This window comes from Danio rerio, chromosome 7 (genome assembly GCF_052040795.2).
Source record: "Danio rerio strain M-AB ecotype USA chromosome 7, GRCz13ab, whole genome shotgun sequence".
Lineage (NCBI taxonomy): Eukaryota > Metazoa > Chordata > Actinopteri > Cypriniformes > Danionidae > Danio > Danio rerio.
In genome coordinates, this window is record NC_141027.1 from 71860966 (window position 1) to 71877808 (window position 16843).

Consider the following 16843-nt stretch of genomic DNA (forward strand, 5'->3'; position numbering starts at 1 on the left):
ATATGAAGCCTTTCTTAGTCTATTAAAATGGAGGATTTTACTCTCCTTCCCTCTGTACAGCTATAGAGGCAGCTTTAGCATTAGCATTATGCTTTTAACTTGGTCATGTGAAGCATGTCTTAGCCAATCAAAATAGAAGTTATTAGTCTCCTTCCCTGTGTACACCTATAGAGGCAGTGTTAACATTAGCATTAGGCTTTTAACTTGATCATGTGAAGCCTTTTTTAACCAATCAAAATGGAGTCTTTTAGTCTCCTTTCCTATGTACAGCTATAGAGACAGCGTTTGCATTAGCATGCTTTTAACTTGGTCACGTGAAGCATGTCTTAGCCAATCAAATGGAGGCTTTTAGTCTCCTTCCCTGTGTACAGTCATAGAGGCAGCATTTAGAATTAGCTTTATGCTTTTAACTTGGTCACGTGAAGCATATCTTAGCCAGTCAAATAGAGGCTGTTATGATTTAGGCTAATGATTTCAGTCTTGCATTCAATAGGCTTTAAATAAACTGTTCTCAAGTGTGCTGTGAAGTCATATTGGCAGAAAAAGTACTTTTAAATTAATTCTAGAAAAAAAAATGAAGGCTTGGAAGGTTACTTTTAAAATTGATTTCACTACACATTACAAAATGTTATTTAAAAGATAAATTAGCAATGTATGTCTATAGATCACTCAGGTTTAGTGACTTAATCTAACAATTTTAGACTGCTTTGAAACCCTTAAGCTGTGTAATACAAATGAATGGGATTCTTTATGATTCATTTCAAGCTTCTAAACAAATGCAAACAAACCAAACATATCATAAAAGTATACAAATTGACTGGAGCAGTTCTCCAAGTTATGCAATAGATTTGTTTAATGAATGGACCAAACTTTAAGAGATTACTTCACTAATAATCATCTCTGTGGATAAGCAAACGCCACAAGAATTCCTGAGTCAAAATTGACTACCAAAGTGACTCAATGCAAATTAAATAGTTCAATTCAATTTAAGAAGATGACTAATTGTGCTTTAGGGAAGCACAATTCAGATCTATTCAATCATTCACAACGCTTTCATTAAACAAACGCATTAAGCAATTTAAGACTGATTCAAAAGAATCATCTGTTCGAATCGGATCATAATCATTAAATCACATTAGAATAGAATCATTTGCCTTATTGGGTAAAATCCCCATGCTTGCTTAAATATTAAATGAATAAATGACATTAGTAACGCAAGTAATCACTTTGGTAAGCTAAAATACTTTTTTCAGATGGAACTGCATTTTGATTACCACTAAATAAATATAAAAATATAATTGTGATGAACTACAGTTAATTATATTTTGTACTAAATACGCCGTTATGTATTTCATTACAGCCTAGCCCTGAGCAAACAAATACAGTAAAATATAAATGTTACTTACATATTCAGAAAACCGTTTGTAGGTTGACTTAGAGAAAATTTTTGAAAATAAAAATGAGTTCATGGACAAAAGAGAATATAATTTATAATTATAAATAAAAGTCATGTTAATTTATACTCCTGTACTTCTCAGAATGATAAAAAGGTTGAAGACACTGATGCCATATCTAAGAGAAGGCGGAAATTAAATTACTTGGAAGAGGTCAGTATTACAGCACTGTAATATTTATATCAGTGGAAGCACGTGAAACTAAAACTGATTTCAGATTGATCTGCTTCACTTCCAGACAACCAAATCCTACAATCAGAGCTCTTCTGTATCCAGCGAGGGGAGGGAACTCAAGGAAAACAAGGTCAAGTTCATGGCCACTCAACTTCTAGCCAAATTCGAAGACAGTACAGCAAGCTGCTCTCTTCGCAGACAGGTAAAATCTGCTTTGTCTGAACTTACAACATCAGCAGAAGATTTACATTGCGTTTTCTTAAAGTAATCATTGAACTGACAATGACAATTCTGTCATTGTTTATTCTCTTTTATTATGTTCCAGACTTAACTTTAAGGTTTCTTACATGAAACACAATAGAAGTTGTTTTGTGGAATATTCTTGCTGCTTATTTCTGTATAATGACAATTAACACTGAAACTACTCAAATATTGCAACTACTAGAATTACCATAGCTACCATATCATTTTCTCACATAAGGTATATCCTAAACATATATCGTATAAGGTATATCCAGCCTGATCTCACGAGAAAACGTAAGTATTTTACGTTTTGCCAGTTTAGTGGCTAATTCGTACGAATTCGTATGAGTTCAGTCGTACGAAATGGTACGATTTTAAAAAGGAGGCGTGGCACCTGACCCCACCCCTAACCCCAACCGTCATTGGGGGATAAGCAGATCGTACGAATTCATACGAATTAGCCACTAAATGAAAAAGTTACGAATTGACGTGAGATTGTGTTGGGTATATCTTAATTATATATCTTCTATTGAGATATCAAAATCAAGCTTTGAATGTCTGTCGTCATTGTTTAATGAGGTCACCCCCTGTGAAGGTTCGTACCTTCGTTTCACTTTCAAAAGCAGAGGAGAAGGCTTTTTCGCAGCACTAATTCGTTGCTGTTTTGAAAGACATATCTGAAGTAAAGTTATGTTTTTTCTATCAGAAAGTGAAGTTTCTCTTGGCAGGAAGTTGCTAGGCAGCAGAGGCATGCATATTCAAAGTCACTGGGAAAAGTAGCAGACACTGAAGAGACTGCATGCGGTCAAATGATAATTAAAGGTAGAAATATACTCATAAGAATCACTTTCTGGCCATCTGATATTAGACATGGATGTATTAGTTTAATATGGCGTTGGGACCCGCAAGCTGTCACATGACATCACCTAAACAAGTGGATATGTCACACATTTAAATACGTTTTTTGGCAACTAGTTTGGATTTTTGTCTCTATATGAACTTTTCAGCTATTCGTCTTTTGATAAAATGCAGTTGTCATTCCATTTAATTACAGCTTGTACAGATTTTAGCTATTACTCCAGTTTTACTCTCACTTGATCCTTAAATATAATAATTCTGATATGATAATTTGTTACCTCATACACATTTTTTATTAGAATGAATACAAATTATTATTATTTATTAAATTATTATTTATTAAAATTTTATTTAACCAAGTCACATGAAGTGTTTTCAAGTGATCACATACCATTTTACAGAATATTTATAATTTAAAATTGCTGTTATTGGAAACTAAATTCATCTGCAGAGCACATGGCAAAGCTTTATCTTTTTTTTTTTTTTTTTGGTTTTGCAATAAAAAACCTTTGTGTAGTGGATTTCTGCTGGTGCCTCTGTTTGACATCAAGGTACAGGTCTGTATGAGTTCAGAGATATGGATTTCAAATATGGTAAAAATGGCAAATTTTGTGGGTAAACTGTACTTTTAAATAATGACCTCAAACGTTGGCTCTGGAGAATCACTTTACTGGGGCTGATCTGAGTACTTCTGTGTCTATTTAATCTCTTCTTTCTCTTTTCTTCCTTCTGACACTGGCTTCCTCTCTCTGAAACTGCTCCTGGTATAATGATCTCAGTCTGACTGTAATGGTGAGAGGCCTCCTAGACCTCCATCGCTTGATATGACTGATAGTTCCTTCTTTAATATTATCAAGAAGAAGGTTCCTCCGCCGCCACCTCCTAAAAAACAGGTAGAATCTACAAAGGCAATTCACGCAAACAAACACCTCTTAACAAAACAATCAGCTATTATCTGGTATTACTATAGCTGTGACATAAACTAGTAACCTAAACTGTTTTATAATAATAATTAAGATTTTAAAAAAATGTCCTCTAACTACATATATTCATTTTTCGTCTATTTGAATGTAGTTTAAAATGACAAAGCTGAATTATTAGCAGTGGCTTCTCCAGTTTTTATTGTCGAATGATCCTTCAGAATTCAATCTGGTTTTGTAATTTGATTTGATTTTGATGTTTAAATATTTATTATTATTATCAATAAGAGCATGTTTAAACTCTGGGTAAAGTGAAATATATGTTCTGTTAATAACCACTCGGGCAAAATTAAATGATATAAGGGGCAAGAAACTCAAATAAGTTATCAGAACTTTGAAAAATAGGCAGGACTCTCTGCTCCCAAATGCTGGTGGCGTGTCCACTGGCTGCACTCAAAGCACACACACTTGCAGGAAAGAGTATGGCTGCATACGAAATCGCCTACTACTCGAGTAGATACTACATTTGAATTTGAATTTACTTCACGGCCGTTAGAAAAGTACACTCTATACAGTATGAATGTTAGTAGTATGATTGGAACTTGGACCTAACACATCTGCCATTAGTCAGTATCATGTGACCTACCTGAGTCAGTTGTGTCGCTTCACTCACATTCATGAATTTTTTTTAAGTGGCATCATAGGATAGCGTAGAATCTCACAGAAGTAGTAGGACATCCGGGTATTTCTCGCATACTGATTTTCGAATACTATGAATTCGGAAATATTACTCAGCTAATACTGTTTTTAACAACCCAAGCTCATTCTGGAAATATAGCTCCGCGGACGTTTCTGAAGACCGCGATATACGTGGCCTTGGGTATGTATGGACGCGCTTTGTTTTTTTTATCGAGCGAACGCTGCGGGGCGGTGTGAAGCTGTTCCGCTCCTCCTCTGGCTGGCGGCTGACGGCTCGCGTCCATGTGGAGGGCTTTCCCACCTCAACCAGTTTGTCCGCTTAGCTCGCAGTATTATGTCGGCGGAGCGGAGGCTCGGAGGGAGGACGAGCCGGCCACGGCGACGACCGGGATCGAGTCCGGGGAAGAGCGGTTCCAGAAATCAGGTAAGATGCAAAACAGAATCCCCAAAAAATATAGTGTTTGAGTTCGCAACGGGGCGAGATCCAAAAACGCGGTCAAAATCGGACGAGGGCTTTTGCTTTTTTTTCTGGACGGCTTTTGCAAATCGTCGCATGGGTTTAGGGAAGGAGGAGGAGGAGGTCGATCGTTCAGTTGTTCAGCCAGTCAGTCGGACGAACGGCCGCTCTACAGCGGCCTCCGGCGGCTTTTCATGCGAAAACAGCGCGGGCGCGAATGGCGTGCGCTCCAGAGAGGCGTCTGAGACACGAAAAAGCACGCACAGCAGCCTCTCGCGGGTTCGCGAAAACAAAAACTGCTCGAATACATACCTCCCAGGACGTATTTCGCGGTTTCCAGAAACGTCCACGGGGCTACATTTCCACAATGAGCCCGGGTTGGTTTTTAGCGTACTATATAGCATGGAAATATGTGGTTCCAAATGCAGCCTATATCTCTTTACTCCCTTCAGGAACAGGAAGTCAACATGACGTAATATTGACATTTTACCCCAACATCGGATATCATTGTCCAGTGTCCTACATAAAGTCAACCTAAAATCAACCAAATATCCAAGTCTAATCATCTAATCATGTTACACCTTACACGTTACCACTATGACATTTATCAGATGTTGGATTTTGGTCACTTTCCAACAAAACCTAAAATCAACCAAATATTAACGTAATTAGAAGTCATTATTGGACGTCAAAATAACGTTGTCCTTAGACGATGGCTAGACATTGAATTTTGGTCACCTGACGTCATTGACCTAAATCTAACCTAATATTAAAGTCTTATGACGTTGTCTGCCTGCTGGGCTGTTAAGCACCACTACAACCTGAATTAATGCTTCTGATGCTACCTAATGTTAGCTTAATGTTAGTAACGTTAGCTTAATTGGCTTTATACAGCCTTACATGTTTGAGCATGCTCAAATCGACAAAAATGTGTGTCAGCGTTGCAATGAGTTAAAACCTGCTCATCTTCCAAGCAAGTGTGGTTCATGGTTAGCAATGGCAGATGACACGAGAGCACAAGCTCTGGTGCACTTTGCAAAAAAGAGAAAATGACACAGCTCATGAGTTTTTAGATGCCATTTTTTAAAAAGCTTATTGTTTTTAAATTGTATGTATTCTGATAGCTAGCAAAATATAGACTGTAGTAGGTAGCAAGACTGTAGACTAAGTTTTGAGTTTGGTATAAACCAGCACTGTAATTTAAAAAAACATCAATTTCTCGCTATTGCACATGTTTGAACAGCGATGATTGGCCGTTATGTTCACATAGGCCTGGGCGATATTGCAAAAAAAAAAAAAAAACATCACAATATTATGTTTCATATCATTCGAAATCGATAATTATTTTAAAATATATATTTAAATACATTTAGGAATTTTGTTATTTTTATTATTAAAAAAAAAAAGATTTATTTTTGGCCTTTATTAGATAGGACAGTAGTCAGACAGGAAGTAAAGTGGGAGAAAGAGAAGGGGGGGTAGGGTCAGAAAATGTCCTCGAGCTGGGATTCGAACTCGGGACGCCCTGAAGTGCTACAGCACCATATGTCAGTGAGCTAACCACTAGGCAACATTACTAAGGTAAATGGTTTTATTAGTCAAAAACTAAAATATTTAAACTAAATATATGATCTCTTTGTAATAAAATAAACACAAGTGTTAAAGAAACTCTTAAACTTGTTAGATAAAATGTTACAAAGTCATTGCAATGATAATGTGAAAATGCTGCCAAATTAAAGTAAACTTTAATGTGTGAATAATAATGAGACTGTAAACCTCAAACTCTGTAAACAAAACTAATTATGATAATTAAATCTGAGCTTTAAAGGAACCAACCATCATTATTCAAATACATACTGCCACATACTGCAACAATTGTGAAGTTGAATGACCACATTACCCCCTATGCTAAAACATCTTTCAGATGGGGAGCTAGTGGCTGGGATGCACATGAAAAGAAACCAAAAAGCCACTTTGGCGACATCCTTGCATCCTCTTTTATATACAATCTCCTCACTGCTGCTATACAGCACTCATTTTCACATGTGTTATTTTTCTGACCTGAAGTGACAAGCGTGCGCGTGGATTCCTTGACCATTTACAATGGACTTTTCTCATGCTCAACTGGCATCTCTTGTAGCTAGGCAACAATCAAGCGTTTTCTCGGAAGATGACAAATTAACAAAGCATTGCTGCAGTTTCGATACAAGTTTATAGAGAGAATTAAAAAGTACTGCAGTGTTTAGATGCACTGTTTACCATTATCACTAAAATGTGTGTATTCCATGCAAAGTGGAAACCAGATTAGTTTGTTCAACATGAATTCTAGTGCGCTAGGGGCATTCGGAAAAGTTGCGTGTCTCCATTAGAAAAGACAAACTGACACTTTAGCTTATTGGCAACGCTTCAAGGCGCGCGCTTAGCAGCCACATTTTTATAAAACTATAGCACTTCATAGCGAAACTACATACAGAATTTTTTTTTTTAATTATCCATATTGACAATGGTGTTCGGTCAATAAATATCAACACAGATTTTATTGCCCAGCCCTGTGTTCACATGCTCTGAAATGATTGCCCTTGAAGGTCATCGGTTAACCAGTCTTTATCATATGAACACAATGGCCAATCAGTGGTGTTTAAGAACATGCTCAACTGCACTCAGCACTACCGAAGTCAATACTTTTGACAACCCTAGACTGTAGTAACAGACAGTGACAGGATTAAGGGGTTGAACCAGTAATGATATTATGTAGTAGTTATTCAATCCAGGCTTATTGAAGATACGTGCTGAGGACTACATTTTTGGGAACCACAAAATATGTGCCCAGGGCTATGTCTCCTTGCAGTTTTTGTTTTCACAAATCCACTGGAGGCTGCTGTATACACTTTTAACAATCTTAAATACGTTACCACGAATGCACCGCTCATAAAATCCACCAGAGGCCACTGTGTACATTTCTGCGAGTATGAACATCCTTCTTGTGCGTGTCTTTGAGAGAAGCCGGTTGATTTGTCAGGATGCATATATTAGCTTGCAATCTACTAACCCACCCACCCCTTCCCTAAACCCAACCAATAGTGTATTTAAAGGCAAACTAGCAAGAGAAGGGCAGGTTGGCATTTTTGTACGGAGTTGGCATGTTCTTCCCGTGTTGTTGTGGGTTTCCTCGGGGTGCTTCAGTTTCCGCCACAAACCAAAGACATGTGGTATAGGTGAATTGAATAAACTAAACTGAACGTAGTGTATCAGTGTGCGGGTGAATGAGTGTGTATGGATGTTTCCCAGTACTGGGTTGCATCTGGAAGGGCATCTGCTGCGTAAAACATGGTTGGAAAACATGCTGGAATAGTTGGTGGTTCATTTCTCTGTGGCGATCCCTGATAAATAAGGGACTAAGCTGAAGGAAAATGAATGAACTAGAAGAGAAAAAAAAAACACCACAAATTCACGCTCCTTTTTTGGTTTTGTTTTACTTGTTTTTAGAACCGTTCTTTGTCAAACTCAAACCTCAACGCCGTACAAGGCGAGCTACCGAGCAAACTGGTCACACCGGAAGAGCAGTCCATACAGAAGTAAGCAGTCAGCAGTAGTGCGAAAAAAAACTTGTACACAAAATGCAGCAATGTAGCCCCAGGTATATGAATCAAAATTCCCAAAAATGGAGCCCTGGGCACATATTCCCAATAAGCCAGTATGTGTTGCAGTTATAATAGTGTTGGAACTGGGCCATTCTCAGTGGATTTATTGCATCATCGAGCCACATCTCAGCCCTGCCCAAAAAATATTACAAAGAGTCTTTGTAATGCATTTCAGCAATACATTTCTACCGTTTATAATTCTCAGAACTCTCTTTACCCAGACTTTTATTTTTTCAGTAAATCATAATGCAATATCTTTCAGAAGTATAAATGGTTGGTTGGATGTTTATTCAGTTCTTTTATTCAGCTAAGTCACATTAATAATTGTTGAAAGGTCAATATAATGACATCATGTAATTAAGTAATGACAGCTGAGAAATCAGTTTTGACATCACAGAAATAAATGATGCTAACAAAACAAACATGATATAAATCAGAATATATCGATTTAATCTTATGTTTGATCAAAGACATTTTGCTTTGTTTAGAGGAAAAAAAAACTAATTTAATGTTTATTTCAATCAAACTTTTCACCGCCAGTTTTATCATTATTATTTCAAAAATTTAAAACAGAGTAATATGCCAGGCATTACAATAGCTGAGCTAAATGCCACTGTGTAAATCTTTACCTCACTATAAACACACCCTAAAGTTCCCAAAGTATGTCTGTGTACAGCAGTAGTGTCCATATGTGCTGTGTGTTCACAGTTTCCATCCATTGCCCTTGTGCAACACAGCGATGAGTCTTCAGATCCTCTGTTCCTCTCGCTTCATTCCAGTCCTCTGAATCCACGGAGGAAACCACTTCACCCGTCACACACACACACACATGCTCAACCACCTCACACAGAGTCAGACACAGAGAGCTCAGGAAGCCGCACAGCAGTGCTGGCTGTGACCGCGATGCTCCAGCGCCTCCAGAGGGTGGAAGAAGAGATCAGCCAGGTGAAACACCACCAACCTCTTTCTGGCCTTTTGCTGGAGGTCCTGAATTATATTTAGCGTCTTTAACAGCTATGTATTCACATTAAAAAAGGAATAATTGCTACAGAATGTACTTATCATATTCAGGGTTTATGAAGCATGGTTAAAGACAGAGACAAGTTTAGCACTAGTGGTGGGTTATGTTTAGATATTTCTGCGCAGAATTTAAAAATAAAATCTGCGAATATATGTGGAATGACTTTGAGAGAAACTAGAAACTTAAACAAAGCTACAGTAAGTCTCTCATATAATATATCAGTAACACTTTTGTTTAGGCCACAATTCGCTGCATTAACAAATCATTAACTAACACTATTAGTTTAATAAAGTAAATAATAAATAATAAAATTAGCTGTTTATTAGTTGTAGTAAGGTAGGAGTTGAGTTTAGGTTTTAGGTAGGATTAGGGATGCAGAATAAAATCATACTTCATAACTAATGAGCAGTTAATATGTTAATAAGAGACAGGTAACAAGCCAGTAGTTAATAGCATGAATTGTGACCTAAACTAAAGCGCTACCAATATATCTACCAAAAGGCTAAAAAATATTACTTTGCAAAGTGTATTTTACATGAATTATTAAATAATTATTAATAAATATTCATATTGTTCAATAATATTACTGAAATTAATATAAAAACTGAATGCATATATAGTGCATTCTGAAAGTATTCATAGCGCTTTTTTTTGTTGTTGTTGTTACAGCCTTATTCCAAAATGGATTAAATTAATTTATTTCCTCAAAATTCTACACACAATACCCCATAATGACAATATGAAAAAAGATTTTCTGAAATTGTTGCAAATTTATTAAAATAAAAAGCCCTAAAAAATCACAATACTTTCTTAATACAGCGGACGTTTCTGGAGACCGCGAAATACGTCCCGGGAGGTACGTATTTGTGCAGTTTTTGTTTTTGCGAATCCGCGAGAGGCCACTGTGCGCGCTTTTTTCGTATCTCAAACGTCTCTCGCGAGTGCCGTTCGCGCCCGCGCTGTTCTCGCGTCAACCCACTAAAGGCCACTATCTGACTGACCAAATGATTGACTGCGTGACCGGCCAATCGGCTGACCCACCCTCCTCCTTCCCAGTTTTACCGATTGACCCGCCCGCCCGCTCACTTCCCTAAACCTGAGCAACAATTTAGAAAAGCCGTCTAGAAAAAGAAAAACCCTCATCTGTTTTTTTTTTTTTTTTTTTACCGTGTTTTCACCTCAACTCGTTCGCTTTATTTTTTGGATTCTGTTTTTGTCTTGCCTGGTTTCTGGAACCGCTCTTCCCTGAACTCGAACCCGGGTGCCTTTGTCAACTCATCCTCTCTGCATCTGAAGTCCGCCGAAGCACACGATGAGCTGACCGGACAAACTGACTGCAGCGGGAAAGCCCTCCACATGGAGGTAAGCAGTCAGCTGGCAAGCGCGAAAGGGAACGGCGTCACACCACCCCGTAGTGTTTGCTTAAAAAAATGAAATGCAGCCATACGTACCTCCCAGGACTTATTTCGCGGTCTCCAGAAATGTCCGCTGGACTACGTTTTCAGAATGAGCCTGGGTTGCATTTTCAGATATCTCTAGAGATGTTCAATAGGATTTAGATCTGGGCTCTGGCTGGACCACTCAAGGACATTCCTAGAGTTGTTGCAAAGCCACTCTGTTGATATTATGGCGGTGTGCTTTGAGTCATTGTCCTGCTGGAAGATGAACCGTTGCGCAGTCTGAGGTCAAAAGCACTCTGAAGCAGGTTTTCATTCAGGATGTCTCTGTACATTGCTGCATTCATCTTTCCCTCTATCCTGACTAGTCTTCCAGTTCCTGCTGCTGAAAAACATCCCTACAGCAAGATGCTGCCACCACTATGCTTCACTGTAGGAATGGTATTAGCCTGGTAATGAGCGGTGTCTGGTTTTCTCCAAACATAACGCCTGACATTCACTCCAAAGAGTTTAGTTTTAGTCTCATCAGACCAGAGAATTTAGTTTCTTATGGTCTGAGAGTCCTTCATATGCCTCTTGGCAAATTCCAGGTGGGGAGTGACTTCAGTCTGGCCACTGTACCATACAGGCCTGATTGGTGGATTGCTGCACTGATGGTTGTTCTTCCATAAGGTTCCGTAAGAAGAACGCTGGAGCTCAGGCAGAGTTACCATCTAAGTGACTAAGTGACTAAGACCCTTCTACCCCGATTGCTCAGCTTAGATGGCCGGCCAGCTCTAGGAAAATTTCTGGTGGTTCCAAACATCTTCCACTTATGGATAATGGAGGCCACTGTGCTCATTGGAACTTTCAGAGCAGCAGAAATTTTTCTGTAACCTTCCCCAGCCTTGTGCCTCGAGAAAATCCTGTCTTCATGCTTGGTTTGTGCTTTGAAATGCACTGTCAACCCTGTCAAAAGGTGTATGCATTTTCAAATCATGTCTAAATTTACCACAGGTAAACTCCAGTTCAGCTGCTTAAAACATCTCAAGAATGATCAGTGGAAACAGAATGTACCTGATCTCAATTTAGAGCTTCACGGCAAAGACTGTGAATACTGATGTACATGTGATTTTTCAGGTTTTTTATTTTTAAATAAATTTGCAACAATTTCAAAAAATATTTCACTCTGTGGGGCATTGTGTGTTAAATTTGGAGGAAATAAATTAACTTAATCCATTTTGGTATACGGCTGTAACATAAAAAAAAAAATGTGGGAAAAACTGAAGCGCTATGAATACTTTCCAGATGCACTGTAAGGGCTAATAAAGCTAATAAAGGGCTAATAATTCTGACTTCAACTGTATGTCTATTTAGAGGCAAACTCAAAATCTGTGTTTAATCAAACATAAAAAAGATGATAATTATTGCAATTCTATTAATAGCCCTAATTATGAGTAACTAAATGTCAAACAGATTAGCAGATAGTGATCTAACAACAATTTTCCTGAAGTCTGTCTTCTCTTCCACTTTCTTTTTCTTGCTGTTTCTCTTTCTGCTGGCCTCACTCAGAGGAAAGCCCAGACTCAAAAGGCCAGGGAGTTTCACAAAAAAAGCATAAAGGAGAAGGCTGTGCATTTGAGCGCTCTGTTCTCTGGCGAGGCCTCCGCTCCTGATCAGGTGACTATATAGGCTTTCCTCACTCAGCTGCTGTTGCATGCGCTGCGCTTCTGATCACTGAGCGTCATTTCATGCACCTGCAGTCTTTGCAGATATCATCGCATACTGAGTAATTCATTCCCTACGCCCCTGCGCCACCATAATTGGGTAATAATCTGTCCTGCAGAACAGATGTGGGTCAACTGAGGACATACTCGAATACGGTCAGACTTCAAAAGAGTAAATATAGTCAATGCATACCAGCGGAATCACAACTCACAAAGCGTCCTGGCCAGTGAAAACATATTAGGTGCTATTCAGTTGTTCTATTTGGAATAAATGTTTTCACAAATCTTTTATGAGCTTTGGTGGGAATGTGAGAAGGATCAAGACTTTTGTATGGCTTTTTTAGTCCTATAAAGGGAGCTGGGACGCTCAGGAGGCCAGTAGGCGTTTTAATTGATCTTTCAGTGTTGAGGAAAAGCTTCTTTTCTTTTCTTTTTTTTTTTACTACACACATAAGGAGAATCCATCAGCTCAGGTGTCCACAGATCATTCAAACATCCCCAGTCTTTACGAGTTTTCATCTTAACTTAAAGCGAATTTTGTCAAAGTTTGCAAAAAAGAAAAAAAAAAAACTCAAGAGTTCATCTGTGCAAGTTCATTCATTCATTTTCCTTAGCTTTTACTTACTTTTCGGCCACAGCAGAATGAACCGCCAACTACTCTGGCATATGTTTTAATGCAGTGGATGTTCTTTCAGCAGTTAATACACTGAAAAAAAAAAAGGTTTTAGTAATCTTCAATCAAATTCTGACCATTCGCTTTCTCTTTTGGGGCTGTTTCAGTGTCATGTCAGTTTGGTGGCTCCAAAATATTCTTAACCATGCTCCTCTTACCATTAGTCTGCTATGAGGCAATGATGCGCAAATAGAAAGCCTTGCCCCCTACTTAATTTTTCATTTCAGTTGGAAGTGCATCAACATACTGAAGCAAGTTCCGGTATACACAGACTTTAAAGTGGCTGACTGTAGTATTGGTAACCTAGCAACCAACAGTAAACAAAACAAGTATAATTGAGACATCTGATTGGTCATTTTTGCTGTAATGTTTGATACACAGAGTTTATTCAAGAAGTGCATTTCAATCTCCTAATATTCACATTAACACATTTGCAACAAGTCTAAAACCACCTCAAGCAAGCGTAAAGACTTTTTTTTTAAATAAGGGATTTAAATTTTAAATTTGCCCCTTTAATCACTCGTTGTTCATACAAAATATGCATTAACACTGGGTGATGGAAATAATGTGTAAGAACTAAAGCTAAATAAGCTAAATAACTATGCTAACTAGTGGTACTAAAAAGCAATCTAAAAATATATAACATATTTTTTATTGTAGATGGTATTTCAATAGACCCCTGCTGAAAAATCCAGCTTAAACCAGCCGAGGCTGGTTGGCTTGTTTTAGCTGGTTGACCAGCCTGGTTTTAGAGGGGTTTTGGCCATTTCCAGGCTGGTTTCCAGCCATTTCCAGCCTGGTTTTAGCTTGTCTGGCTGGAAAATGACCAGCTAAATCCAGCTAAAATCAGCTTGACCAGTCTGGTTTAAGCTGGACATAGCTGGTTTTGGCTGGGCTCCCATCCTGGCTAGGCTGGTCAAGCTGGTTTTAGCTGGTCATCTCCCAGCCTGACCAGCTAAGACCAGGTTGGAAATGGCTGGAAACTAGCCTGGAAGTGGCCAAAACCCCTCTAAAACAAGGCATTATTTTCTCAATGGGAGTGAAATAGGGGCTTCTGCTGTAACTTCAATGTCAGTGAAAGACTGTCCAGCAAACACATGCTGTGATTTGTGCAGAGTTTCTGAGTTTTAATTACTCACACTCACCTCCCTCGCCATAGTATTTTACCGCCACATAGGGTTAGGATAGATAAATGGCATCAGTACGTAATAACCAGTTAGGATCTATTACTTAACCGATACTGAATTGTCCACGTCTGCATCACAGTGTACAGAAGGAACAATTAATTTTGACACCCCAAATTGATATATTATCTTTAAGTAAAAATCTCAGAATTTTACACTTTTACAGACACAAAAATTGAGTCTGAACTCAGCGCTCATGAGTATTTTTGTCTGGTTTTACATTAAATTAAAAAAAAGCAAAATAAATTAGAGTTAAATTTTTTTTTTATATTTAAAACAAGAACTAATATTTGTCAACAAGTGAAGAAAACCATAAACTCTGTTGATTTTTAATCTTACTGCCAAAACGTTTAGTTGCCTTGATTTATACATACACTTGCTTAATTTAAAGACTATCATTTTATTTAGCAAATGCAAATGTGTCTTGATTAAATAAAGTTCAAATATTCACAAATACAATGTGAACAAAAAAAATGTTACAAATACAATGCTTCTATATGTTTCATACATATATATATATATATATATATATATATATATATATATATATATATATATATATATATATATATATATGTGTGTGTGTGTATACACACACACACAGAATATTTACACGCGCAGAAACACTTCCTCACTAGTTTACTGAATAAAAAAAAATGTAAAAAATAAAAAAGCAGCATCTGCAAATGTGTTCATCTTTCTTTCTTTACTGTAACAAGCATGTTCTGGATTTTGTCATCCATCATTAAAGTGCAGGCCAGACGTAGCTCCTTGTAATTTCTTTGAACCATTTGAGTATATTTAGCTTTTGAAAACATTCCAAAGAGCGAGTAACATGTGTTGAACAGTCCTCGACTGCTAAATCTGAGTGTTTCATTTTAAGATTTTCTTAAGCAACCTCAGTTACATAATACTATTGCTGGGTATGTTTGCCCAAAGCAATGTGTAGAGAAAAACATGAACGACATATATTTTGTAAATTAGTTGTTTCACATATAGACAACTGAAATTAGGAGCAAATGGTGAAGGCAAGGATAAAGTTCTTTACTCAATTAGGCCTCCTGAGCTGTACAAGAGCGATGTCTAAGCAATACATTTTCCTTATCAGCGGCCTGTAATCCAGTTTTCTTGGTTCATACTGAATGTTGAAGTCATGTTCTGGCCAAACTGACTCCTCTGCTGTCTGACCTTGCAGTCTATCTCCACATTTAACCCCACCACACCCAATCCCAGAATGCATCATTGCTCTCTCCCATCTCCTCTTCTAATCTTGTCTTCTGTCCTCTGACACTGCCTGCCATTACTTATACATGATGTGTTATTCATTGCTAATACAATTAAACACAGCTAATTGTGCTTTCTCATTTAACAGTCTTTAATGGATCATTATCATTTCATGTTTTTGTTTTCTGCTCTTCCACAATAAGACGGATAGATCTCAGACTGGGCTGTTAGACAAGCAGCTTCATGAAGAGAAGAGAGAGTCAGCAAAAAGATTACTGCAGGTGCTGAACAAAACGTTCATACGCAAATGTTTTATCTTCAGAAAATAACATGTTTTGATCCTATTGTATTTACACAAAGGCGCATTCTGATTACGTATCACTATATACATTTCTGGAGAAAGCCAAATACATCCCAGGAGGTGTTTTTTTTTTTGCAGTTTTTGTTTTCAAAAGTGCACCAGAAGCCGATGTGTACACTTTTTGAGATTTCAAATTTTTCTTGTGAGTGCCATTCGTGCCTCCTGTTCTCATATAAATCCACCAGAGGCCGCTGTAGACTGACTGACCAACCAGCTGACCCACCCTCCTCCTTCCCTAAACCCAACCGATAGTGTTTTCAACAGCAACGATTGACCAGCAGATCTCCAGAAATGTATATAGGGCTACATTGTCAGTGACGCAAACACACGCTTGCATACCCACACACTTACAGAAACATCATGTAAGTGAAAACTCTATACAAAGAAAAATAAAAAACTTATCTGAATGCTTCTCCAGTGTAGACAAGACAAAATGAGCCCTATTATACACCCGGCACAATAAGGTGCAAGACATGTTTGGCATGATTTGTTGCTATTTTCAGACCACCGCATGCCTAATTTTCAAGTTTTGCGCCACGTTGTTTAAATGGCAAATCCATTTGCACCAGTTTGTAAACTCATGGGTGTGCCAGTCTAAAAAGGAGGTGTGTTAAGGCGCATTGTTGCCACGTTGCTATTTTGAGTAACTAAAATAGCACCATTGACCAACTAAAAGCAGCTCTAAAGTCCAGCGCAATGTTAAAAAAAATATTATTTTCTAAATAATTATAAAAACCACTACCGTCATGCCTTCTTCACCTCGGGGGGCTTTTTTCAGTTTATTCATGGCAATTTGCTTTTGTATAATGTTATTATTATTAGCAGTATTAT

At 37.8% G+C, this 16843-nt stretch overlaps 1 protein-coding gene and 1 long non-coding RNA gene across 51 annotated transcripts in view; one reads left to right on the top strand and one right to left on the bottom strand.

Moving 5' to 3' along the window:
- Positions 1-16843, top strand: part of mical2a (microtubule associated monooxygenase, calponin and LIM domain containing 2a) — a 144067-nt gene that overhangs the window by 96412 nt on the left and 30812 nt on the right. For 27 of the 50 annotated variants that reach the window (XR_015496461.1, XR_015496460.1, XR_015496462.1 and 24 more), the window contains 6 exons: positions 1539-1607; positions 1693-1830; positions 3509-3622; positions 9155-9391; positions 12416-12523; positions 15855-15932. Coding sequence is in view for 42 of the 50 variants with exons in the window: in XM_087262162.1 (XP_087118288.1) it covers positions 1539-1607; positions 1693-1830; positions 3509-3622; positions 9155-9391; positions 12416-12523; positions 15855-15932 (744 nt within the window). In the remaining 8 variants the exon portion in view is untranslated. The remainder of the gene's footprint in view (positions 1-1538; positions 1608-1692; positions 1831-3508; positions 3623-9154; positions 9392-12415; positions 12524-15854; positions 15933-16843) is intronic. The other 23 variants (XR_015496466.1, XR_015496463.1, XR_015496465.1 and 20 more) reach the window with 2 other exon arrangements.
- Positions 3196-6200, bottom strand: LOC147843277 (uncharacterized). Its single transcript, XR_015496485.1, has 2 exons — positions 5838-6200; positions 3196-5606 (listed from the first exon to the last, which is right to left on the bottom strand). It is a non-coding gene; the product is annotated as an uncharacterized LOC147843277 (long non-coding RNA).